Genomic DNA, 25,861 nt, shown 5'->3' with positions numbered 1-25,861 from the left:
ACCTTTAAATTTTTTAGAATGATCTCCACCTAACTTATCATGTATTTGGCATTTGGAATGCAGCAGTAAGTACGGAGGTTGTGTGTATGACAAGAAAAGTGGGTTAAAGGCTGCAGTCTAGATAATAGGATTTGCAAAACACACACATATTTTTAGTTGGTTTTCATGTATTTGGAGGCAAGTAGGGATGTAGTAAGGATATCTCTCTTTGTTCTGATCCTGCAGCAGCCTTGGCGTGATTTATGGTTCCGTAATAGTTTTATTTGGAACTTTTGGAGAAGTTCTTAAGTGATTACCAACTTTCTAGAAGCCCGAGACTATCATGTCGTTATTGTTATTTTTATAGACATTGTTGTCATTACCTCCTTTTTTGCTCTGGTTGGCTATAAATCTTATTTTATATGCTTATAAATGAATCTTATTGTTTACTCTTCGAATTGCGATTCATTTTGTTTGTACTTGATATGCATTGACGTGTCCTTGGTGTCAGGAACCAAGATGAATTAATATCTTCCCACAAAGTGGTGATATTCTTGTTTATTGTTTACATTTCTCTGATGTGCATGATTAGGTCAACAAAGTCAATTGCCGTCATTATGTGAAATTAGCTTATATAAGTGGTAGTTTTCAATACAAACAATGTCCATGCTCGACATGAGCATGTTTGTAGATGATCTGATTTATGATTTCAGTCTTGTTCTTTTAAAATTTTCTGACATCTAATCATAGTCCTTGTATCTCCATCCAACAGTCTATGCAACGAGGTGATCCAGCATGGATAGGCTACATCTATGCAGTCGCGATTTTTATTGGAGTGGTATGACTACTATACCAACCTGTGGACACGCCAAGATACTGGCTTATGCTCTATTTTGGTCTATCTGTATTCGACAATTTTTAAAAAAATTTCTTCAGACTGCTTGCATTGGACTTTACTCTGTAAAACCAAAACCTTATGCAGTGGAAACATCAAGCAATTTGGCATGCTTAAAGGTCCTAGTACCAGTGTTTGGTGAACCTATAGTCAGACTTGATGTGTAGCTGCCATATGTTTGTGGGCTTTTTGGTCTGATTTAAAAGAAATTATATGCAAATAGCTGGAGGCTATATGTCTAAACTTCCTCCTCGCTAATGTTCTTTATTTCTTCCCTCTTTTTTACCTACTGAGCGTGTGATTAGAGCACTTAGTTTTTCCCTTAAATGACTTTAGCTGACTCTCCTCCTCTCATGGCCTCTGGATGACGCTATTTCAGTATGTAACTGTGGTTCTGACACTATTTGAGTACAAATTTTCTTCTAGGTGGTTGGTGTTCTCTGTGAAGCGCAGTATTTTCAGAATGTCATGCGTGTTGGATATCGCCTGAGATCTACTTTGGTAATTCAGATTCCTTCTACATTCTATAATCCCCTCTTCTTTGTTTTGCCTAGGTTACATCTAGAGGTGACATTGATTCTTGTATTTATGGATTATGCGACACAATTGGATATATCACCAATCTTCTTCGTCCTTCTTTATTTCCATTTTCTGTGCTCCCTTATATATGAAGTATAATTTCAAGTGATAGTATTTGTTATGATGCTTATTCTTTTTCCTTTATGTTTTACCTGACATGCAAGACTTGGATCACAGATCTTTCTTATTTAGGAGCTATCAGGATGTAGGAAGCACCGGCTCCTGTACTTATAATTATGTTTTGGCCATAGTCCTTGTTTATTTGAATTATGTTTTGCCCATAGTCACCTAACACAAAATAGACTCTAGTTATATGCTAATATTTGGCAACCAAATAATTTATTTAAAGCCAATTTCTTTTTTGTCCAATTTTGGTACTCATTACTTCTTGTAGACTCCTTATATGTTAACAGCAGCATCTTTCTGTGTCCTTGCTAATATAGAATATAGAACTTATCAACTAGTTCCCATCTAATTCTAGAACTTTATAGATCATTGTTGATGAGCGGGTAGAAGGATCATGATAAAGTTCAATTGTTTTTGTAGATTGCAGCAGTTTTCCGGAAGTCTTTGAGGTTAACCCATGAAAGTCGGAAGAATTTTGCATCAGGAAAGATAACCAACTTGATGACAACAGATTCTGAAGCACTTCAGGCATGTTGGTTGTATTACTATTGATATTATTTGGTTCTGCAGTCTTTTACAAGTTGAATATTTGATGACATTACTTTCTAGCTGGATAAGAGATTGCTGATTTATGGAATTGGTTCTTATTGGATATGCCCATTTGTGAAACATGTTTGTACCATAAGACACATAACATCTTAGTTGCGTAGACTCTTCACTTTTGATGCCGCTGCGGCTCGTGTCGGATTTTCCAAATATACACTACTTTTGAAGAGTCCGAGCAACACAACATAACATCACTAAGAAAATGCATACAAAAAATGCTTGTTTATGAGAGATAAAGTATGCTAGAAGCCCCAACTTGTGGGATTACACTTGGTATGTTGTTTTCATGTAGAAAAATCAATTTACAGAAGTACAAAAAATTTATGACAATCAAACAAATCCTTGGAAGTAATTTTGTTTTTCATCTCTCTATCAATATCACAATCATTGCAGGCATGAACCATTATGAATCAGATGCTATCCAAGAAAATTCAGAATCCTGAATGTATTACACAATTGCGACTAGTTATTTGTGTCACAGGATATAATTGAATTTACGCAGTAAATACATAAGGTCATAAGATATGCGTCACTGGAGACTTGCATGGAAATGCATCTTAAGATACTGACTGCTTTGCTTGTGCTAGCTAGTATGTCTTTTGCTAGATCTCAGACTTGATGATAACTCTCCTTCGGGAGCACTGAAGGTTGACTGAATACATTGGCAGATGGAATAAATATCTAAGTTTTTCTTCCTCTATAAGATTACACTTTCGATGAGGTACACAATTTAACATGGTATAAAAGTACACAGTTTCCGGGTTCAAAGTTCAGTGCGTACCATTACATAAAATTTGCTTACTTAGAAGTTAAAATTATTAAGATGAAATGGTACACCCATCTACTGAACACAATATTGTTACCATTTGATGCATTTGTGTACCACCAGTCAATAACTTTTCTTGCTTTTGTTTTTATGTAATTGAATCAGTCAATAAGATTCCTTGAAATAGAGCAAGTATCCAAAGTTCTAAAACAACTTTCACCAATTTCAACTTACAAAACAACCAATATCACTACTGTGGCTCCTATAGGAAACCACACTAATCACACCAAAATAGAGTCCCCAAAAATATCCCTTGGCAACCATAGTAATCGTTCTTGTTTTCATTAATGAAGTAAAGAAATTTCATTGATGGCATCAAGAAGATGCAAAGTAAAAGAACAAAAAGGATGCTAAATTATAAAAAATAGGTGTTGGCTCCAAAACATACTAGCTATAGCTCTAGAGAGCTAACAAGATCCAAAAAGGTCTTGGGGCAATTTACAGGGGAGCACTTGCACCAACTATAGAATAACAAAATACATGTAGACTTGAGTATTGGATTAGTAGGCTGTTCCTTTCTTCCCATACTACTCAGAAAAATCATGCTGGAATCATATTCTAGATTTTCTTGATGGGTTTACCATAGAAAGTTCTACTGTCTCTCGAGTGCATACACAACGTCAATAGTGTTGACTGTCTTCTGATGAGCATGCTCAATATAGGTAACAACATCATGAATCACATTCTCTAGAAAATTACTCACGTGTCTCTCCATAGACAATTCTACTGATATGCTTCATTCCTTCTCTATGAGCCAAAAGCCTAATGGACTACTTTGTGATACCTTGAGTGTTATCACGGAGGACCTTACAGTGTCATTTTTCTCTTCTATTTCCCAATCATTTTCCTTCCTTTTCTACTATGCTACATGTTTTCTCAACCATGAATTTCTCTGAAATTGAAGCTTCTGGATCTCATAGGGTGTAAAGAGATGGCAGTGAACATCCTTGTACGAAGAGGATGCATATCCTATTAATTTCTCTGTGCCTAGACTAAATAAAATCTGGTTTTAGATGTGATTGTTTTGCTGTGTTGACATTGGTGCCTTTCTTATTTCTCCAGCAAATATGTCAGTCACTTCATACTATTTGGTCAGCTCCTCTTCGGATCGTTGTTGCATTGGTTCTTCTTTACCAGCTATTGGGGGTTGCAGCTCTTATTGGTGCACTTCTGTTGGTTCTTATGTTTCCCATACAGGTAAGGAACTTTACTTTTCCTCTTCTCACGTTACAACATTTGAACAGTTGTCTTGAAGATATTTCCACTTTTTTTATTTTGTACCTGAATTTGGAGGATAATGCTTAGGAAGAGCACTTTCTAGCAACAAGAAGCAAAGGAGTTGTTTCTGTAATTAAAGGCAAATGCTTTTACACCCGAGTTCTTTCGGATCATGTGCTTATGCTTAATAGGATTATCCAAAATGGTTTTATTCAGTTGAAGGTTATCAAATATACTCCTTCCGTTTCAAAAAGAATGTCCCTATTTCCTTTTTAGTTTGTTTAAAAAAGAATGACCCCTTTCCTTTTTTGGCAACATTTTAACTTTAACTTTCCACGTAGCATGTTTAAAACCACAAAATTAAATGGCATTTTGGTACATTTGACATAACTTTAATTTAGAACCACAAGATTAAAAGTCTTCTTTCTTTTCTTAAACTCCGTTCCAAGTCAAACTAGGCCATTCTTTTTGAAACGGAGGGGGTAATATAGTTATGTAATAGGGGAAACAGCCCATATAAGCTGTATAAAGATAATAGATAATTTTAGTCAACATGGGTCATTGTGAAAGTCATTTACCTGACTGGAATATGACATGTGTTCCAAAACTATGCGTGTAAATCATTTAAAGTAATGGTGGCTACTTTTAAGGCACTGACGAATGTCTTAATGGCTAGAGTATCACTTGTGCCCAAGAAAACTGGTCTGATGCAATCCTTTACAGTAAAGGAGGAGGTTCAGATATGAGTGCTTGATGTTGAGGGTATTTAGTGAGAGACTGAGAGATAATGATGGATACAAGCAACAGCTCTATTTTCCATGTTGACTGGAATCAAAGGTGCTGATTGTAGGGTATTGATGGTTCTATGTTTGAAGTAAAGAATTTCCTATGCAGACGTAGAATATCCTTTAGCATGACTTGTACCCTATTATATCAATTAACTTTTGTTTGAGCAGGACTTGTACCCTACTATATCCATTACCTGTAGTTTGAAAAGTCTCGCCCATAATTTCACCGGTAAAGGATTCACCTGCCTTATATTGCTCAGAATGGATTGCATAAGTTGTGTAGCGAACTCTTTTTTGTTGGTGGAGTAGCTTGTAATTCAGGAACTACTGGATACATTTATCAAAGAAATTCTTAATTTACCTGATTAAAAAAAAGGACTGCATAGGATTTAGGTTAAAAACTATTTAATTCTTGTAAATTCAGTGTTCATTTTCTTTTTCTACTTGTTCCATTTTTTGTGTGCTTAGACTTTAGAGTATGCACAACTATTCTTGATATCCTCCATTCCCATGTCACAGGATTATCTTGCTATTTTCCTTTTTCTTTTATGAGAAGTTCTCTTGCTATTGTCTTTAATGAAAAAACATTTGGGTTATGCAGACATTTGTTATAAGCAAGATGCAGAAACTGACGAAAGAAGGATTACAGCGAACAGACAAGAGAATTGGTCTCATGAATGAAGTATTGGCTGCAATGGACACAGTCAAGTAATAGTTCATTCGCAGAAGCATGTTTGAAACCCCTAAATGTACTATCCAGTTCAATGATTTGTAACTGTAGTAATATGTATTTTTCAGATCTTATGCATGGGAGGATAGTTTCCAGTCCAAGGTTCAAGATGTTCGAAATGAGGAGCTGTCTTGGTATAGGAAAGCACAATTACTGGGAGCAGTATGTAATGAGACTTTCCTTTTTTTTTCAGAAAGGAAATATTATTGTGCCTTCTGTGGAGGTTAAGCAGAGTTGCAATATGTTGTATTACTCCAAGAGTAAAGTTTGAATCAACTATACTACCCCACATTATGGCTCGGGCTCTTGAAAATTAACACGAGCTGCTTTTTTGGTACTCCAAAAGTAGTCCCTTTTTTGGAGGACCCAACACAGATGCAGTAGCATTTTTGGAGTGTCGAGTAGCATCATGCCCCTAACCTAAGACCATATATTTACACATTTATTTGTATACAAACGAAACTGCCTGAATGCAAACAGTTTGCTTCACCTTGGCACACATCTGGTCTTTGCTGTCAGAAGAAAGGAATACCAATACTGCTATTGAAAAATTACTTAGCATTCTTGATTTCTCCTTCATTTTTTTCCTCTTGACCTGAGTCTGATATCTTCTTTGTTTTTATTCATTTCAGTTAAATAGCTTCATTCTGAACAGTATTCCTGTTGTGGTGATTGTCATTTCATTTGGCGTGTTCTCCCTGCTCGGAGGAGATCTAACACCAGCAAGGGCATTTACATCTCTATCGTTGTTCGCAGTGTTGCGTTTTCCTCTCTTCATGCTTCCTAATATAATAACACAGGTTCTCTTTGTCAAATGTTTTTCACATTCTGATTTGGGATAATTAATAGCGTCACCGCCTTTTTCAATTATTGAAGAACTCTCAATTTGCTGGTTTTTTTTTGAAGAATCCCAGTTGTAGCATTTATTCTAGCCTGTTAGAAGACAGACTAATTGGTAGTTCATTCGTCGTGCTCGAGTATTGTTTCATTTTCTATACAATCAAATGTCTCACCTAAAACCACCCCTCCCCGTGAAAATAAAGAAAAAGGGGAAAATGAACAAATTATTTGTCATTTCTAACCATTTTAATTTTAGGTCATAGCTAAAATTAGCTAGCAGTGATGTCATTATCAGATAGTAATGTTATGTATTTAGGTGAATAATGTTTAGATGCCAGAGACTTGTCCTTTTGAAAACTCTCCATAATGGCAATAAATAACTTTTTTAATCACCAAAATATATTGTCGAATTGGCACTGATGTGTTTACTTTTTTTTCTAACTTATCACCGAAAAGTTGGCTGGTGAAATGTCACCTTTAAGTTTCTTATTTAAAAATAAAAATAAAATATGCCTCCTTTTCATTCTTGCTTGACCTTTATCTATTCTGTAAAATTTGTTGATTATAACAATGTCAGTTTTTCTTTTTACTCAAGAATTGTTGTGGTGACAATATTTCGTATGCACTTCGTATCTCAAAGAGGAAAAGTTTTAAGCACTTCATTAATTCTATTGGGTTGTTCAATAATAGCGAAACATTCAATGTATTTTGAGAAAAGAGGAACTAGCATTCTTTTTTTCCTTTTCCTCTTTTTTTCTCTTTGAACTTTCTCTTAAATTTTTTTACATGAACAAGGGAAAGCAGAATCTATGGGATTATCCTTCATTCAGCTGTTTGTTTAATTTACATAGTTCCACATGTGTTCTGCATTTTCAGGTTGTTAATGCAAACGTATCGTTGAAACGTCTAGAAGAGCTTCTCTTAGCTGAAGAGAGGATACTTCTTCCAAATCCACCTCTTGAGCTTGGACTTCCAGCAATTTCAATCAAGAATGGATGCTTTTCATGGGATTCAAAGGTCTGCAGATTAGTCCATGTCTTTTGTTGCCAGAAAAAAAATACACTTAGTTGCAAACAAAATTATGGTAGCCTTTAGCTGCCTCCTATGTTTTTTCACATAAACAGAAGTGGCTAAAGACATAAGATACACTTATCAGAAGGAAAAATAGAATAAAGTATAAGTAGATATACATTTGTTCATAAATAGGCACCTCCCTCTTTCCCCTTTTCTTGTTTTCTTCCTCTCTTTATGGAATCTGTTCATAGCTTCATATGAAAATTCTACCCTTCTCCGGAAACCTCACATATCTTGCATAATTGTTTTTGCTTTCCTGAAAGATCCTCTCCAAGTAATTTGATTCCTTTTCCAATACACTGTGACCTCAACTTTTACTTCCACAATCACAACTACTTGGTAGCGCATTATACATTGTTAATGAATTTGGTTCTTGTCATTATTTGGGGACTTGATACTGTAGCTCCTGGGAATTGATCTGGTATGCTGGGAAGTGATGTGGATGGAGTATGCTTGAGCAAATAGCTTGTTGCTTTGTGATTTAGCCATGGTGTCCTAAGAGAATGATGCTATCTTGTACCACATTTAGTTAGGTGCAGGATATTTGTGTGAGGAATAAAAGAGAAAAGTGTTATTGAATTTTGCTGACTACATTATTTACCCAAAAAAAGTAAATTTGCTGACTACATTATTAAACTGAGCCCTATTCATAACTACATTATGTTTTGTTTTTCCATGTAGGAAACTATATGCAGTCTTATTCCTATTTCACTTCTAACCCTACCCCTCAAGCTAGTGCATACAAGTCTTATGTATTGAGCTTGTTATAGATGTAACTAATATGAGGAACAATGAGGGACTTGGTGAAAATATGTGCAAGTTGATCACCTGACTTCAAAAATTTCGTAACATCTCCTAAGAGTATCTTTTATCTGACAAAGTGACAATCAATTTCAATGTGTTTAGTCCTTTCATAAAATACTGGATTTGATGCAATATGAAGGGCCGTATGATTATTACACATAAGTTTCATCTGATTGATATCTCCAAATTTTAGTTCTTTGAGCAATTGTTTAATCCAAACTAGCTAACAACATGATATGTGCATTGCTCAATATATCGCTTCTGCTCTAGATCGTGATTCTGCATTCTGTTCCTTTTTTTGCTAACTTTTGAAATTAGTGGACTTACTGTTGTCTTGCAATGTGCAGGCAGAAAAACCAACATTGTCAAATATCAATTTGGATATCCCAGTCGGTAGTTTGGTAGCTATTGTTGGGGGCACTGGAGAAGGAAAGACATCGCTAATCTCGGCAATGCTTGGCGAGGTTCCTGCCATTACTGATTCAATGGTTGTCGTAAGAGGAACAGTTGCTTATGTACCACAAGTTTCATGGATTTTTAATGCAACAGTAGGTGCCCTGTTTAAGCGTAATATACATAGGCGTGAAGGTTCATCTTATAGCTGCTTTTGACTAAAGATTGCTATTGTATATCACATGAAGTGCATATTTACGTTCTACAGGTACGTGAAAATATACTGTTTGGTTCTGCAATTGATGCTGCAAGGTATGATAGGGCCATCGACGTGACCTCATTGCGGCATGACCTTGAATTGCTTCCTGTAAGCATACCTGCAAAAGTTATCTAATCAATATATTTTAGATAGTTATATTCCTTCGATCTTTTTCTGTTTTTATTTTTCAATAAGGACAATCTTTCTCTAGTGTGTTGCTCAACTTTTAATTGTGTTTGGTCTAGGGTGGTGATCTCACTGAAATTGGTGAACGGGGTGTCAATATTAGTGGAGGGCAGAAGCAACGAGTTTCCATGGCTAGGGCTGTTTATTCTGATTCTGATGTTTGCATATTTGACGACCCTTTAAGTGCTTTGGATGCTGATGTGGGCCGTCAGGTAAACATTTTACTTTGATGAAAACATGAGGGATCCAAAGCAAGATTATTTCACTTTTTGGTTTTGTTACATTTTCCTGATGAGAGTATGTTTCTGAAATGTTTTGACTATATAGTTTTGTGGAAACTGTAATTCCTATATATAAACACTTGTTGTAATGTATGATTACCAGGTTTTTGAAAGGTGCATCAAGGGAGAACTGAAAGGAAAAACCAGAGTTTTAGTCACAAACCAGCTACACTTTCTTTCACAAGTGGACAAAATCATACTGGTGCATGATGGTATGGTGAAAGAGGAAGGAACCTTTGAATATCTCTCAAATAACGGGATACTATTTCAGAAACTGATGGAAAATGCGGGGAAAATGGAAGAGTATACAGAAGAGAAGGAAAATGATGACAATGACAATGATAAATCTTCAAAACCTATTGTTAATGGTGAAACCAATGGGGTAGCTAAAGAAGATGGAAAAGGTAAGAAAGAAGGAAAATCTGTTCTTATCAAACAAGAGGAACGGGAAACTGGTGTAGTGAGCTCGAATGTTCTAATGAGGTAAGATCGATACTGGCTAAAGTTTATACAACCTTTTCAGTTTTCTACATAAATCTATGTGTGTGTGTGTATATATATATATCTCTGTGTGTGTATATATATATGAGTGTGTACACACACACACACACACACATATATAGAGAGAGAGGAAGGGGATTTCAGTTTGTGTGGAGGTAGCTAAACACCTTTCGATACTAAGACACTCGTGTAGAAAAGGTTTCATAGGCAAGCATTCCTGTATTTATTATCTTGACTAATAAATTTGCTTAACTGTGAGTTCCATATCCAATCATTAAGTGAAAAACCTGGAGCTGTTGGGGTTTCTTTGGCATAAAATACAAAGAGCTCTCATTTCTTTCTAGCCTGATATGCTTTATGTGTCAAGAATGAGGACTACATGTTAAAGCTTTTGTCCAGTTTGAAGACGGGTTTTTTTACATACCATGGTGTCCGGGCCAGCTTGCATGCGCTGGACTAATTTCATTGGACTAGTTTTCCTCTTTTTATTTTCTTGCGTTCTGCGTCTGCCAATTTCTAATTTCTCACGTCTTTAGCTCCTCTTTTTCCTTTTTGGGCTTGGGCAACTTTTTTTTCTTACTTTTCTTGATTCTCATTTTCTTTTCTTTTATTTAAATTATCAAATATTTTCCTTTAAATGTGGATTATTACAGATAAAGCTACCTACTACCAGCAACAGGTACCTTGGTGACTTTGTACTCCAAGGCTTGTACAGATGAAAAAAAATAACCTGATGTTTTTGTCTCCGCTAAGGTTTGAACCTAAGTCACTAAGTCAAGGAAATCTTCCCCAGAGAAAATTTTCTTTTAAACAGAAGTGCCCCTTGTTGCTTTCCTATTTTTATAGGGAGAATCAAACTAATTCTTCAAGTTAGAGCAAATTTTAAAGAAGTTACATTCTTTATTATACTTCAGCATTTTCCAAGCTTATTGTTATCACGTGCCTTTGTGTACTGATTTAGGTTGGCTTCAACTCATGTTGCAGGTACAAAAATGCTTTGGGAGGTTCTTGGGTGGTTCTTGTTCTATTTATGTGCTATTTCTTGATAGAAGCTCTCCGTGTTGGGAGTAGCACATGGTTAAGTTTTTGGACTGACCAAAGTAGTTCAACGAGATATAGTGCTGGCTTCTACAATCTGATTTATTCACTTTTGTCTCTTGGTCAAGTATGTAATCATTAGCTCTTAGCTTTTGTCTGTCTCTGTTTTCTTCCTACTGATTCAAGATATTTGCATATCAGGTTATGGTAACTCTGATGAATTCATTTTGGCTGATCACATCAAGTCTTTATGCCGCCAAGATGTTGCATGATGCTATGCTTAATTCTATTTTAAGAGCTCCAATGGTCTTCTTTCACACAAATCCTCTTGGGAGAATTATCAACAGGTTTGCCAAGGATATAGGGGACATAGATAGAAGTGTTGCACCCTTTGTAAGCATGTTCCTGGGCCAGGTGTTTCAGCTTATCTCAACATTTGTCCTTATTGGTATAGTGAGTACCATGTCTTTATGGGCAATAATGCCGTTGTTGGTCCTCTTTTACGGAGCCTATTTATATTATCAGGTATGTGGAAAACTAATACTCTTTATCTTTTATCTTTCATGTTTCTGAGATGTAATTTCAACTGTTTTATAATAATGTCTCCAGTATGCTCATGCATTCATTTTATTGAGATCTAGCATAAGGTTACTCTTTCTGAATAAAAACTAGCAATTGTCATTCCTCAGGATGCATCACACATACTTTGTCCATAATTTCGTTTAATTATATTGCCCATACTATTTGAATAAAGTTGCACCCTGACATGTCCTGGTCATGTTATGTGCCATATTTGAGTCCTCTAGTGGAGGGGAGTGAAAATAATCTTGGTTCATGAAAATGGATATGTTACCTTAACTTTTGTCTGGCTGATTGCAATTGGTGGATGGATTTACTTCAATTAAGCCCCCCCTTTGGTTTTTCCACTTTGATGTTTGTCCCTTTTCTATTATAATTCTACTTATTATTTGCTCAAAACAACCTGTAACTTGCAGAGCACTGCTCGTGAGGTGAAGCGTCTGGATTCCATCTCCAGGTCTCCTGTATATGCACAATTTGGTGAAGCGCTAAATGGTCTTGCAACTATTCGTGCATATAAAGCTTATGATCGAATGGCCAATATCAATGGGAAGTCAGTGGATAACAATATCAGGTTTACACTTGTGAACATGAGTGGAAATCGATGGCTTGCGATCCGTCTGGAGACTGTAGGGGGTCTTATGATATGGCTTACCGCAACATTTGCTGTGATGCAGAATGGAAGGGCAGAAAACCAGGAGGCCTTTGCCTCAACAATGGGTTTGCTTCTCAGTTATGCCCTTAATATCACAAGCTTGTTAACTGCTGTACTGAGACTTGCAAGTTTGGCTGAGAACAGCTTAAATGCTGTCGAGCGAGTTGGAACGTATATAGAGTTACCATCAGAAGGTCCATCCATAATTGAGGGCAGTCGTCCTCCTCCTGGATGGCCTTCATCAGGATCCATTCAATTTGAGAACGTTGTCTTACGTTACAGGCCCGAACTTCCTCCTGTTCTGCATGGTATATCCTTCACAATTTCTCCGAGTGACAAAGTCGGAGTAGTTGGCAGGACTGGAGCTGGAAAATCTAGCATGTTTAATGCTTTGTTCCGACTTGTAGAACTTGAAAGAGGAAGGATATTAATAGATGATTATGATGTTTCAAAGTTTGGACTTACAGATCTACGGAAGGTTCTTGGTATTATACCGCAAGCACCAGTTTTGTTCTCAGGTATTATTTTGTATTTGTTTTCTCTCTCCAATTTTCTGTGGATGGAGGTTTGTCTTTATATCATTATCTTTATAGTTCAAATCAAGTTGCTTGAAGATAATCATGCACATGTGATTCCGCTATTGGGGTGGACACACTTGTTACTGAGCTGTGAACAAACTTCTAGAGAGTAAAACACTGGCAACTTCTAGGAAGTATATTGTCAACCTTCCACATTCTGTCTGTTTCCCGTCTGACTTAAGATCTATCTTGATCCACAAAGCCCATGGACATTGTCAAATGTTTTTGGACTCTTATGGTCTTGGACAATCCGCCCCTCATGAGCTAGCTTTTGGGGTATGAGTTAGGTCCAAGATCCATTTAACACTATGTACATTTACTGCTGATTTTTTTCTAAGATGAATCTCCCCGTCATTTCTGTGACATTTCTCCCGGGAACTCTTGCGTAATTTCTTGTAAATGGCTGCTGTTATAATAATAGAAGAGATAGCCTCCTCCTACTTTGTTCCCCTCAAAGCAAAAAGCTTTTAGAATTCACAAAGAGCTGCTGACAGTGCTGAGTCACATCTCTCTTGCCTACTTAATATACTATGTGTTCTTAAATCACATTCTATCTTAGCCACAAGTGAACTCTATATAAATCTGAATTGTTCTCTTTCCTCTGATTTTCGGCTGACAAATCAGTCACTCTTTTACTGGTCTTTTGCTTGAGGGTGCATATGATCATAATAAGAGAGATTAATAATTTAGAAACCAAAAGACCACAGCTCTCATATATATTTGTTTATTTGCACAATTTCTAGTCCTATGCTAGAAGTGCTTAGTAACTTGCATATACTTGGCTTATTTGTAAGGAAAGGAGCTGCTGGGACCGGGAGATAGAAGAAATAAGTAGGGGGGGAAAGAATGGAAGAAACTTCTAATGGGCCTTGGGTGGCAGGATCTGTTATTTTCTTAACAGTCGCTTGTAGCTGCTTCTTTTTTTACCCGTTATATCGTTGGCTCCTTTGGACAGTTAACAGAGAATATTAAATGAAAAATCTCCAGGACAAATCTATAAGAAATTTAAATGGGTGAATGCTAAAAATAACTATAGGAATATATGCTACTAACAAAATTCTTCAAGTTGGTCTGCATGTAACTTAAATAAAATATGTTCCTCGTTGTCGGTGTTGGCCTGAATTGACTAACAACCTACTGACCTACCATTAAGCATCTTCTATCTCAACAATCCTCATGGTTTTTGCCCAGGGACCGTGAGATTTAATCTTGATCCATTCAATGAGCACAATGATGCTGACCTCTGGGAGTCTCTAGAACGTGCGCACCTAAAGGACGTTATCAGGAGGAACTCTTTGGGTCTCGATGCCGAGGTTTGTTCTTGTTGATTTACTTATTTTTAAGTTTGCTACAATTGATAGTTTGCATTCTATGCAGAAAACTCATTTAGTTCTAACCAGTTTTCTTTCTCGAAATCATTACTAAGTAGATTTTTTAAGTGAGAAGAGATTATTTTATTCATATGAGAAGAAGTGCAGTAGGCGAAATACATCATTTCATTTAAATAAGTATTAGAATAGGATTAGGAACAAGAACAGTGTATACTATCCTATTTAGAATAGGAATAAGAATAGTATATGAAATCCGACTTGGTTGGAAAAGTATTGTAATGTAGTGTCTATAGATAGGATCAGTATTAGAATAGGAATAGGAACAAGAATAGTGTATACAATCCTATTTAGAATAGGAATAAGAATAGTATATGGAATTCGACTTGCTTGGGAAAGGATTGTAATGTAGTGTCTATAGATAGGATTTCAAAGTACTAATGTAGATACATAGTTCAATTATATTTTTTTCCAATATTTCTCACATGGTATCAGAGCTTTTGCTGCCAGCGGGTGGTTGTGACACATATTATGCCGCCCGTCTGGCTAATGGTTATGTTAATAAAAGTGAGACCGATGATATATGCATGAACCCATCTTACCGTAAATCTCTCTTACCCACAAAGGTAGGGGTAAAGTATGCATACATTTTACCGTTTCGTGACCCCACTTGTGGGATTACACTGGGTATGTTGTTGTAGCCTGTAGGATCTTTTGCCCATTAGAGGTAACGACAACAATTTTAGATCAAATTGCTACCTGTGCATAGATCATGTATAAATGGAAATTCTATTGATAAGATGCTTTTTGCCTAGATTCATGTTTATATTCTGTAATAATGCAGTTGCTTATCAGAATGTAATTAGCTACCTGTGGTTTGAAATCACAACTAAAAGCTAGTAAAATATAATTTTAGGATTCATAGACTAGATCAAAGGTACTACTAGTCTTACTACCTCAGATCAAACTTACCTAACACTTGAGTATTTTGAAATGTCTCAAATTTTTTTGACACCATTTTACCAACAATTTTACTTACACAACTTTCCTATCTTACTAGAATTCAGATTCATTTAGTTATTCAAATTTTGAACTTCAATGTGATGTTTTCTCTATCAAACTTAACTTTTGGACGACTACTTTTATATTTTTTTCCTAATACCACTAGCATAATATATAAATCAGCATAAATTTAAACTTCACGCGCTCTTAAATACCCATTATATAATTTTAAACTTCACGTGCTGTTAAATACCTGTGATATAATTTTAAACTTAATGCGCTGTAAAATACCCATTATATAAAATGAAACAATGGAATATTTGATTTTAAAAATGCGAAACAGTGGTACAAAATTTGGCGATGTACGTCTATTTGAACTCTTTTAAGTGAACTTTGTTGAGTAAAATGAAATAATATAGGGGCAGTATCATGAATAAAGGACGAAGACTACAATTCAAAAGAACAACTTTTGTAACACATGGAAAAAAACAACCTTTCCATTTTATGGTAGAGTCAACTTGCTTTAAACTTAAGAGCCAGATCTCGACTAAGAAATATGTGGTGATATTATTGGATGTCACTCGGGCTATTACTTTTCAAAGAGGAAAAATGAAAGTTATATTGGTTATGCTATATCCAAATGCACTATGTTACAAGGTTACCAGCCTCAAAAAAAAAAAGCACTAATTACAACTTACAAAGCACGTTTCAAATTGTTATGTTTTGCTAGAAAGAAAACCTATGCACCTATTTTTTGTAAAAGTAGCTTTTTGCATATCTAACTAACAGTGACTGTTCGGATTAACTAGATAGCTTAGAGGCTCAAGTCTTTGTATTAGTATATATTAAAAGTGAATATTTTGTTACTTCTATGTTACTGTTCATCAAAAAAATATTTTGTTACTTCTATTCTCCGACTTTTCTCTCTAGCATCCTTGTCAATCAAATTTCATCTATAGCTAACAGAAAATTACTTTGATGTATCAAGGTCTCGGAAGCCGGAGAAAATTTCAGTGTTGGACAAAGACAGCTTTTAAGTCTTGCTAGAGCATTGCTTCGCCGGTCAAAGATTCTTGTTCTTGATGAAGCAACTGCTGCTGTTGATGTTAGAACTGATGCTCTTATTCAGAAAACCATACGCGAAGAATTTAAGTCATGTACCATGCTCATTATTGCTCACCGTTTGAACACTATCATAGACTGTGACAGAATTCTTCTGCTTGATTCTGGTCAGGTAGAGTGCTTGCCTCTAGTCCCCTGGTCATGTACTCACTGTAATAACAAGTCATGCTGGATTGCACATCTGAAGATCCTCTTGTGGACTCTAAATATACTAAAGAGGAATTGAGTTTTTCTTTTTGTTCCTTCTTTTATGTGGGTTATCTTAATCTAACTGTTGTGTGTCTCGGTTCAGGTACTTGAATATGATACTCCGGAAGTATTATTAGAAAAGGAGGAAAGTGCTTTTTCTAGGATGGTTCAGAGTACAGGAGCTGCAAATGCTGAATACTTACGAAGCTTAGTCATAGGAGGGGGAGAGGGAAACAGTGTAGCGAAGGATAAACAGCTAGATGGGAAAAGGAGGTGGCTTGCCTCTTCACGTTGGAGTGCTGCAGCACAGTATGCAATATCTTTTACACTTTCTTCATCCCAAAATGACCTAGTGAATTCAGAAATTGTGGACGAGGATAATATCCTGAAGAAAACAAAGAATGCTGTAATCACTCTGCAGGGAGTATTAGAGGGTAAGCACGACAAAGAAATCGAAGAGACCCTGGAGCAGTACCAGGTTTCCAGAGACAGATGGTGGTCTTCATTTTACAGGATGGTTGAAGGTAAAGACTAATCCCAATTAACGTAGTCAAAAGCAAAAATATTGCTTTCATAGTCATCTTCTTTGAGAACCGTTATGCCATTATAGACCGTATTAATGAACAAGATTTAGACACAGGTTGACTGACACATGTGCCCTAGTCTAACAAAGAAATACAATGTACATAGATAAAATGATCAACTTTACCCACTGTTCTTTGCCACCATTTTTTTTTAATTTGGCTTTAGACATCCTATAATTGAAATCCTGGATTGACTAATCTGGATCCATGTCAGTTAGGGCTCACTATGAGGAGGTAGAGTGCTCCCAACCAGGAGTCTCTCTATTTCTAGTGCTCAAACTTGAGACGTTTGGTTAAGAATGTCAGGGTTGAGCCCATCAAGTTAGCCTGGAACCCTAAAACTTCCAGTGAAGTATAGATTTATATCTAAAATCCTATTAAAATCTCGACAAATGTCAAAATCGATCCCATAATTTTAACAGTCCAATTAATTTAGTGCAAGATTGAACTGATTAAGTTAGCCTGGATTTGCCTCTGCTGGCTCTTTAAAGAGGCAGTGCTGTTAGTATACTGACCCCATGTTGTAATGATTGATCAAATATATATGTTATATTTATGCTTCTTGGATTTTTACATTTTTCAGGTCTCTCGGTGATGAGTAAGCTGACTCGCAAGAGATTTCATCCAGAATATCGTGCAGAAGATCCTAACATTGAAGAAAGAACAATTCACTGGGATCGCGCTGAGATGTAGAAGCCTTCCAGTCTGTACCAGATTATGGAATGGTAGTTCTTACTTGTTGACATGATATACATGGATAATTACTGTGCCCTTTTAACACAGTTGTAACATTGTTATATTATCCCATAAAATTTTATAGCTATGCCTCTTCTGAAAATGATGAGGACCAGATTTTGATTGTAAAATTTCAAAGGAGAAATGTGATTGTGAATGCAACTATCACAGATCACTAAAATATCTTAAGAGTGGCTTTTTGTTATAAGAGATTTCTTGGTTCTATGATGCATTGCTTAAACAATTTGTTTTTGGATACTATTACAACTTACCATCTTTTTTGAGTTGACCGTCTATCGGAAACAATCCTTCAGGTGAGATCTGTGTACACTCTATTACCCTAGAACCCCACTTTTTGGATTGAACTAGATGTTCTTTTATTGTTTACGTTGTATCATATGTACTATTTGCGCGAATGACATACAGATCAAGAAATGGTGTAAATCAGTGATGGTGTATGATAATTTCATACCTATGCTTCTTTTTTTTTTTTATAGATTGTAATTAATTGCACAATATATCCTTAATTAGAGGAAAAAGATTCTTAATTAGAGTTTAATTTCTGGGAAATTTGAAAAGGGGGCATTTCACTTTTAGTAGGAAATAGTATTTCAAACAAAAACTAAATGATGTGCTTATTAACTATTACTCCCTCCCTCTACTTCAGTCTGTTTGTCTTACTTCCCTTTTAAGTACATATTATTACCCATTCCACGTACCTTTAATTTCAAATCACAAGATTCAAAAATCTTTCTTTTAAACTTCTTTTGCTTTGCGACAAATCAAAACATGGAGGGAGTGCTATGATGATTAAACACCTTAACTACTTCAACAAAGTTAACCACTTTTTACACAAATTTGATTCTTACACACATGGATGAATCTAAAAGACTACATGAATCTACATGAATTTATTATGATATGGAATTCCTCCTATTTCTTGAAGATGCACAAGATGACTTCATTTCTGCTTGAATAATCCTTAAAGTTGGACTCTGAGAACTACCAGATGTCTCAGAGCTCCGGTTTTCGCCGTTACTAGACACCTTACCAGTAAACAGCTTGTCAAATATTCTCCTTGATCTTGATGGCATCAACTGTGGTCCACTACTTCTGTTCTTGCTACCTTTCTTTACCAGTTTCATGTTCTTCTGTGGATCTTCACCTTTTATCTTTATTTCACTAGATGGCTTCGATACATTCTGCTTCTCTGGTAATGTTTTTTGCCAATATTCCTTTTCAGTCATCCTAGAGGAATCTACAGCATCAGTATTTCTGTGATTTAAGGTCTGAACTCCAGCAGCTGCTCTAATTTGCTCAAAGAACAGGACTTGAACGACTGTCCGGAGAGGCAGACGTTCATTTTGTGCAGCATGCATAGATGCATCCATTGTTAATTTCCTGACATCCATGAGACCACATAAATGTTTTTTCTCAGCTTTTGTCAAGCTTGAGTGTTCCTGCAGTGAAGACCAACAGTTTGAGTATATTTTAAGACCATAAGCTTTTAAAATGGAGCGAAAACAAACCATGAGGAATCATATAGTTGATCTCAATTTGCTTGAGAAGGTGGGGTGTACGCAGCCTACCCCACCTTGTGAACGTAGAGAGGTTTTGATAGACCATCAACATAAGTGAAGCATATAGAATATAATGGAAAAAAGAAAAGTAGAAGCCACAAATAATATGATGAACGAAGCAAAGAATACAACATGTAGGGTCATACTCTCAGTAAGAGAAACTAAACGGCACTCGACTAGCATATGGAATATAATGGAAAAAAGAACAGTAGCAACCACAAATAATACGATAAACGAAGCAAAGAAAACAACTTTTAGGGTCATATTCTCAGTAAGAGAAACTAAACGGCACTCGACTACCTACTAACCTTCTACCCTAATCCTCAACCTCCATATCCTCCTATCTTGGGTCATGTTCTCAGTAAACTGTAGGTGTGTCATGTGTTGTCTTTAATCACCTCTCTCCAATACTTCTTCGTTCTACCTCTACCTCTCCTAAAATTCACCATAGCCAACCTCACACCTCCTCACTAGGGCATCTATGCAGGTTCGATATATGGGATTGAAGCATGGTAACACAAAGTGCTGTTTAGGTTCAATTGAATGGCATATATCTACTGAAGACTTGGGCGACCACATTTAAATTGAGGACTTGCAAAACTTGTGATATAAAAGGAAAAAGTGAACAAGGAACCTGCAGATAGATATCGATTGCCTCATATAATGCATCATGGATTGGTCTTGCTGAGTCTGGAATTGATTGCAACAGTTCAATGAAAATAGAGAGACTGACATTTGGATCACGAGCAATTTCTGCAAGATAGCCATCAATTAATTTACCGACTTTCAACCATGATGCATGCCCCAAGATAAAATCATTGGTGCTCTTCGGGGGAATGTTCTTATCCCTACTACTTCTTTCACGAGCCATGAATCGATTCACAAGGCACTTCACTAGTTCAACATCATAAACAGTAGTTTGGGGAGACCTTGCTGGAATCAAAAGATCGTTGACGGAAGCCTCATCCAGCTTTAAGCTGATACTTTTTACAAGTTCATCCCTTGATGAATCATCTGCCCCGACAAGAATAGCGACTTTCAGTAACTTAAGCAAGAAACAACACGAACAAGTAACACCTTTGTCATAAGGCAATAAGCAGATTATAGTTTCTAACAGCGACTTGTTCCTTCTGCTATGAGCTTCAGATACCAAAGCCTCAATAGAATTAGGCAGCCATCTCATGGCATAAGTTCTTAGTGCCTCGCCAATAACACTACCATCCATTCTTCCTTTAGATTTAATGGCAACCATAACTCGTTTGTAAAGATCTATCTCAAGTTCACATATATCTTCTACCCACCAATCCTTAGGCACGGATTCAAGCTTTCCAGGGAATTTCATCCCAACTTCTGTGATCTTATCTGAGACTGCCACTTTTCTGTTGTACGTGTAGGACCATGTAATACTTGAAGGATCCATTGACGTTTTGGATGCAATAGAATCTATACATCTACCTACCACCTTCAGATCTTCAGACCATGGTCGAAGAGACTTGGTGGTTTGTAGAACAATAATTGAATCTTTCCAGCTGCAGAAAACACTGGAATTAAGGAATACCTCGATTTTGAAGATAAGGTTTCCTCGGTCAACTTCTTCCGTCATCTCAAGGTACTCAGCTGCACAACGTGCAGCAACAACATTGTATGGATTGAGGGTCACTGTCATTCCATAGCAAAATTTGGCGCAAATCTCAAAAGCTCTAGATCCACCAGGAAAATCCACTAACTGAATTACATCAGAATTCTCTTCATTTGCTTTTGAGACAAGCTTTTGCAGCTTGTTGCTCATGGACAACAGAGGAAACTGGAAAACCAAATCAGTATAAAATGTAAATCAGATACTGATAAGCCTCAGATGGGAAAGAAGTACATATAGTTCTCCACATGAGAGTAAAAGTAACAATTGGCAACTGAAGACAAACTGTTACCCAATTACATTATTGTTTATAAATATTTGGAGATAACTTGCTATTTCAAGAACAACCTCACAAACAAGTCTATCGGATGTACAAGGAGAGATTTGGGATTTCGGAATTAACTAAGTCTAAAGGCCAGTTCACAAAGAAAAGATGAATTAGGATAACATGGAAAATTCATCAAACTAGATTTCTCTTTCTTCTATACAGTAATTAGTTTCCACATACAATCTTTGATCATTATACCTAGTTCAAATTCATTGAGGAACAGAAGCAATCAAGTACTGTTCGTTTACTTTTCTAAACTCAAATGAATGTCACTGAAGAACGACAAGAATAAAGTACTATTTGCTTAGTGAAATGTATCGGAAAACTATAGTATTTTATCCTTTGCATAAATGGTCAAGTTACCTTGTGAAGATAAAATATTACTTCACCAACAATGATGGTAACATCTGTAGCCAGCTCAGATGACACGTACCTGCATCAATAGATCAAAAATCATTTTCTACTTAATAATGTGATTAGAGTATAACAAGTTACTCAAATGAATAACATAATATTTGCCCTACACAAGGAAGAACAGAAAATAAAGTGTATATAATCTCTCAGTGATACTTTATTTAGCTACTAATAGACTAATAGTGTCCTCTTTTTTGGTTAAAATTTCGCTACTTATATCTATACGGCAAAACATATACAACAAAACAAAATTTTCCTGCCAGTAGTTAAGTACACAGGAAGTAAAATAAAATCTTTTTTTGAAGAGAAAGAATGAGAGATCCATGTGATAAGACAGCTTTTCCTTTAACTTCTAAGTAATGTACAACTGAAGTTCCTTCAATATAAGTAGATAGTATTATTCTCATCATCATTTGCAAATACCAGAACAATGTATATAAAATTTATTACACTTCAACCGCAGCATAAGTTAAAATGTAAAATACAATTCGCTTAAACTATAGTTCCATCAACGGTGAGTTGGTGACAAACTTGAGTTTGTGTTAGACAAAGAGTTGGAAACAAATAGATGAAACCTTAGAGGCTGACAAGAAGCACACTATAGAAACAGAGCCAGCTAAATGGTTGTATGAAAACTAATAGTGCTTCTACTGTGAAACATTTACTTGCGAAATGTATCTATGGAAATCCAAGTTCTAGTTGCGACCATGTTTCCATTCAATTTGACTTCTGTGCACTAACAGTGTATAATTTTGTTATGCCACCAGATTAAGGTTGACTTATAGTAACAGGAAACTATCTATAGTAATTTAGTAACATAAAGGATCAATTGAATGACTTGTTATAACCGGATAAAAGTGCATTGACAGTGTAAAACTCATTTATGCTATCAGTTAGCACAAGATAAATCCATTTCCATTTTGATTCCAGTGTTTCGCCTAGTCAAGGGACAAGAATTTCCATCAACATAAACAGTTAAAAACTGAGAACTTTCACCTACCTAGCTAGCTAATTCATGATATATGTTAGAAAATATTAACCTAAATAGCCGTTCACCCGACTGATTAAACTAAAAATAGCTGGCAAATGTACAATTGTTTTAATCAAAAGATAGTTCAGTCATTTATGTCAAATAGTAGGTATAGTAATTGATGTTACAAGATGTAAACATAATTTAGATGATCAAATAATTGGAGATCAATGACCCCACTAAGGCCATTTTTCTATGAGTAGTAAATATTGGACCACCTACCAATCAAACGCAGAAAGTAGATTGACACCACTTTTTGAATGTCCTCATGCAAGCCACCATCAAAATTCTTTAAAGGTAACAAGAAACTTTAAAATAGGCACATAAAGGGGGACACCAAAACAAAAAATAAACAAAAATTGCCTGCTTTTTTCAAGATCAAAAAGCGTAGTTGGATTATAAAATTAGAATCTTTGTACTCACAACTTCTAACTTATTTATTAAAAAAAAAACAATAATATACCCAATGTAGTCCCACAAGGCGGGGTCCGGGCAAGTAGAGTGTACGCAAACCTTACTCCTACTTCAGAGTTATCGAGGCTGTTTCCAATAGACCTCGCGACTCAAGAAAAAACAGTCCAAGTAAAGAAGTAACGGAAGTACTAGGAAAGAAGAATAATAACAAAATAATACGATAATCGAGGTTCCAAGGAATCAACATATAGTCACAAAATCGAAGGACAAGAAATTATAGGAGCCATACTACGACTACTAATATGAATGGACAGCCAGACAATGTACTGCTTCTTAGAAAAAGAAACTCCTTTTTTTTAATAGCTGTCTCCATTTTTTGTAAAGCAATCTCCAAGATTGTTCTGTACATGTGCACAAGAAGTGGAAGACACACTGCATAAGCTAAGGTGCTCATATCCAAATAAGTGAAGAAAGATAAAAGAAAAAAACAGTTTTTTTTATTTACAAAAATTAAAATAGGTAAATTATAAATTTAAAAAATAGTACGGAAAAAGGATTACCTTCCTGTCATGCATAATACATACTCCATGTTCATGCTGCTAACATTTCTTAATTAAGGTTACTAATCACACTATTAATGAATAACTAAATAAATTTATTAGATGACCCTAGAGTAAATATTACTCCTACTTTATAATTTGTTCTTCTGATTTTGACTTAAAACGGAATTCAAAAAACGGAATTCAAGAAAAGTAATGAATACTTTTAAATCTCACAGGCTAAACTAATAATACTTTAGAACATATCAAAATGTTCTTTAATCTCGTACTAAACTTGACCCTCACCTGACTCCACTCGTGGGAATACACCGAGTAAAGTTAAACTATAGAGAGGCAAAAAAGATCCTGCAAATTGTATGAAGAAGAAGAAGGATACACAACAAGAAAAACATAAAAATTAAAGGAACATTTGCAAACAAAACAAGAAAATAACAGTAAACCATATAACATAGTACCTTACACCTTTTCCTTGATCTTGAAATGTATCTGGTTTTGATCCCAACTTCATGAACTTCATCTTTTTTTTTTCCACTCAAGAAAAAAATCAAAATCTCTGCTTAAAAACTCCAACCTTTAGAACAATACAACAGTCATAGACACAATCACACAACTAAAACTAACCTAATAAAAAAAACCAAAATCTCTGCTTAAAGACTAAAACTTTAGTACAAATACAACACAACTAACTAACTAAACCAAGGAAACCCAAACCTCTGCTTAAAGACTCAAACTTTAGTACAATACAACAGACATACACACAATTACACAACTAACTAACCCAAGAAAACCAAAAATTCTGCTTAAAGACTCAAACTTTAGTACAAGTAAACAGTCATACAACACAACAAACAACAAACTAACCCAAGAAACCAAAATTCCAACTTCTGGGGTTAACTGAAATTCACAGACACAAGAGATAAAACAAGTAAAGATTCCATTTTTATCACTCAAGAAGAATATTACCAGTGAAGAAGCATCCTAAACTCCAATACAAACAGAAAGAAACAAAAGAAAAAAACACCAGACTAACAGAGCATAATCTTGATTTTGCTTTTGCTCCCACCCCCACCTCGACCCTCGAGCCAAAACACCAAAATTTCAATACCCATAATCCCTTTATAAACTCCCATTAACACTAAACCACAAAATACTCAAATTTGAACAAACCCCACATGCAGAAAAATGAAGAAAAATTGGTTGAGTCTTAAATTTGTAGCCGCCTTTGAATTAACTATTTCACCTAAAAATTCTTGTGAAAAAAATTCTTCCTTTTTAACCATACAAAAAACTAAGACACTAATTTCAAAGATTTCTGCAGCTTTTTTCTCTCTGTGTATAGATATACATAATGAGGTGTCTCTCTGTATACTGAATACACTGATGAAAATGTCTTTCAATCTTGGGAAAATAGCAGGAGAGAAAGAGATAATATGAGAGAGAAAATGTCAGAAGAGAGGGAAGAAAAAAGTGTATTGGTTTGTAGACTGTGTAGACACAACCACAGCCTGGTTGGAGAGAATGATGCAGCAACAAAGGAGGAGGTTTTGTATACGTTTTTATTCTTAATCAAAAGTTTCGAGTTTCTTTTTTTTTAAATGAAATTGAATTTGTTAGTTAGGAAGTCTCTAAGCCTCCATGTGAAATTTTTTAATGCGATTCGAATTTAGTTAACTTCAATATAATGCAAATCATTAGTCAGAGCGATCTTTGTAGCGATTGATTGGTTTGTGCTTTGTGGATCGTTATTAGTGTTCATTTTTTATTTAAAATCGATTTGATATCTAATTCAAATTCTAGAAATGTATTAGATGTTTTTTTTTCTTATACTATCGAGTTTTAAGAAATTTTTTGTTGTTTTTGTTCGTTTGCAGTCTGTTTTTCCTTTGAGAGTCTCATATGTGTTTTAAGTCTTAATTCAGCTTACGCACCATTTTAGGGTTTTCGGGTTGTGTCTTATAATGATCTTAATTTTTGGATCGTGATAAATTGATTTAAAAAATAAGA

The 25,861-nt window shown here is 35.5% G+C and overlaps 2 protein-coding genes across 2 annotated transcripts in view; one reads left to right on the top strand and one right to left on the bottom strand.

Moving 5' to 3' along the window:
- The window catches only part of LOC107028302 (ABC transporter C family member 2-like), a 28,387-nt gene extending 10,251 nt beyond the window's left edge, over positions 1-18,136 (top strand). The window contains exons 10-28 of the mRNA XM_015229327.2: positions 752-817; positions 1,301-1,375; positions 2,000-2,107; positions 4,074-4,208; positions 5,619-5,725; positions 5,816-5,909; positions 6,380-6,547; positions 7,464-7,604; positions 8,813-9,013; positions 9,127-9,225; positions 9,363-9,515; positions 9,688-10,067; positions 11,070-11,250; positions 11,325-11,648; positions 12,119-12,875; positions 14,127-14,248; positions 16,254-16,499; positions 16,680-17,100; positions 17,744-18,136. Of these exons, the coding sequence (XP_015084813.1) occupies positions 752-817; positions 1,301-1,375; positions 2,000-2,107; positions 4,074-4,208; positions 5,619-5,725; positions 5,816-5,909; positions 6,380-6,547; positions 7,464-7,604; positions 8,813-9,013; positions 9,127-9,225; positions 9,363-9,515; positions 9,688-10,067; positions 11,070-11,250; positions 11,325-11,648; positions 12,119-12,875; positions 14,127-14,248; positions 16,254-16,499; positions 16,680-17,100; positions 17,744-17,853 (3,888 nt within the window). The 3' untranslated portion in view covers positions 17,854-18,136. The remainder of the gene's footprint in view (positions 1-751; positions 818-1,300; positions 1,376-1,999; positions 2,108-4,073; positions 4,209-5,618; positions 5,726-5,815; positions 5,910-6,379; positions 6,548-7,463; positions 7,605-8,812; positions 9,014-9,126; positions 9,226-9,362; positions 9,516-9,687; positions 10,068-11,069; positions 11,251-11,324; positions 11,649-12,118; positions 12,876-14,126; positions 14,249-16,253; positions 16,500-16,679; positions 17,101-17,743) is intronic.
- Positions 18,137-18,697: 561 nt separating this feature from the next.
- Positions 18,698-25,397, bottom strand: LOC107028899 (BTB/POZ domain-containing protein NPY1). The gene is made up of 4 exons (XM_015230142.2): positions 24,313-25,397; positions 21,803-21,872; positions 20,110-21,279; positions 18,698-19,355 (listed from the first exon to the last, which is right to left on the bottom strand). The coding sequence occupies exons 1-4, from the start codon at positions 24,372-24,374 to the stop codon at positions 18,810-18,812; spliced, it is 1,848 nt and encodes a 615-aa protein (XP_015085628.1). The 5' UTR covers positions 24,375-25,397; the 3' UTR covers positions 18,698-18,809.
- Between the last annotated feature and the right edge of the window lie 464 nt (positions 25,398-25,861).

The sequence above is a fragment of the Solanum pennellii genome, chromosome 8, assembly GCF_001406875.1.
Source record: "Solanum pennellii chromosome 8, SPENNV200".
NCBI classification, from domain to species: domain Eukaryota; kingdom Viridiplantae; phylum Streptophyta; class Magnoliopsida; order Solanales; family Solanaceae; genus Solanum; species Solanum pennellii.
Note: the sequence above shows the minus strand (reverse complement) of the source record. Positions and strands in the feature narration are given on the sequence as shown.

Bases quoted from the DNA above. Each gene is read 5' to 3' on its own strand.
- LOC107028899 (XM_015230142.2), bottom strand. From the start codon at position 24,374: ATGAAGTTCATGAAGTTGGGATCAAAACCAGATACATTTCAAGATCAA. The intron at 21,280-21,802 runs GTAACTTGACCA...TTGGTTTTCCAG, and splicing joins TAATATTTTATCTTCACAAG to TTTCCTCTGTTGTCCATGAG. The intron at 19,356-20,109 runs GTTCCTTGTTCA...TCTTCACTGCAG, and splicing joins CAATCGATATCTATCTGCAG to GAACACTCAAGCTTGACAAA.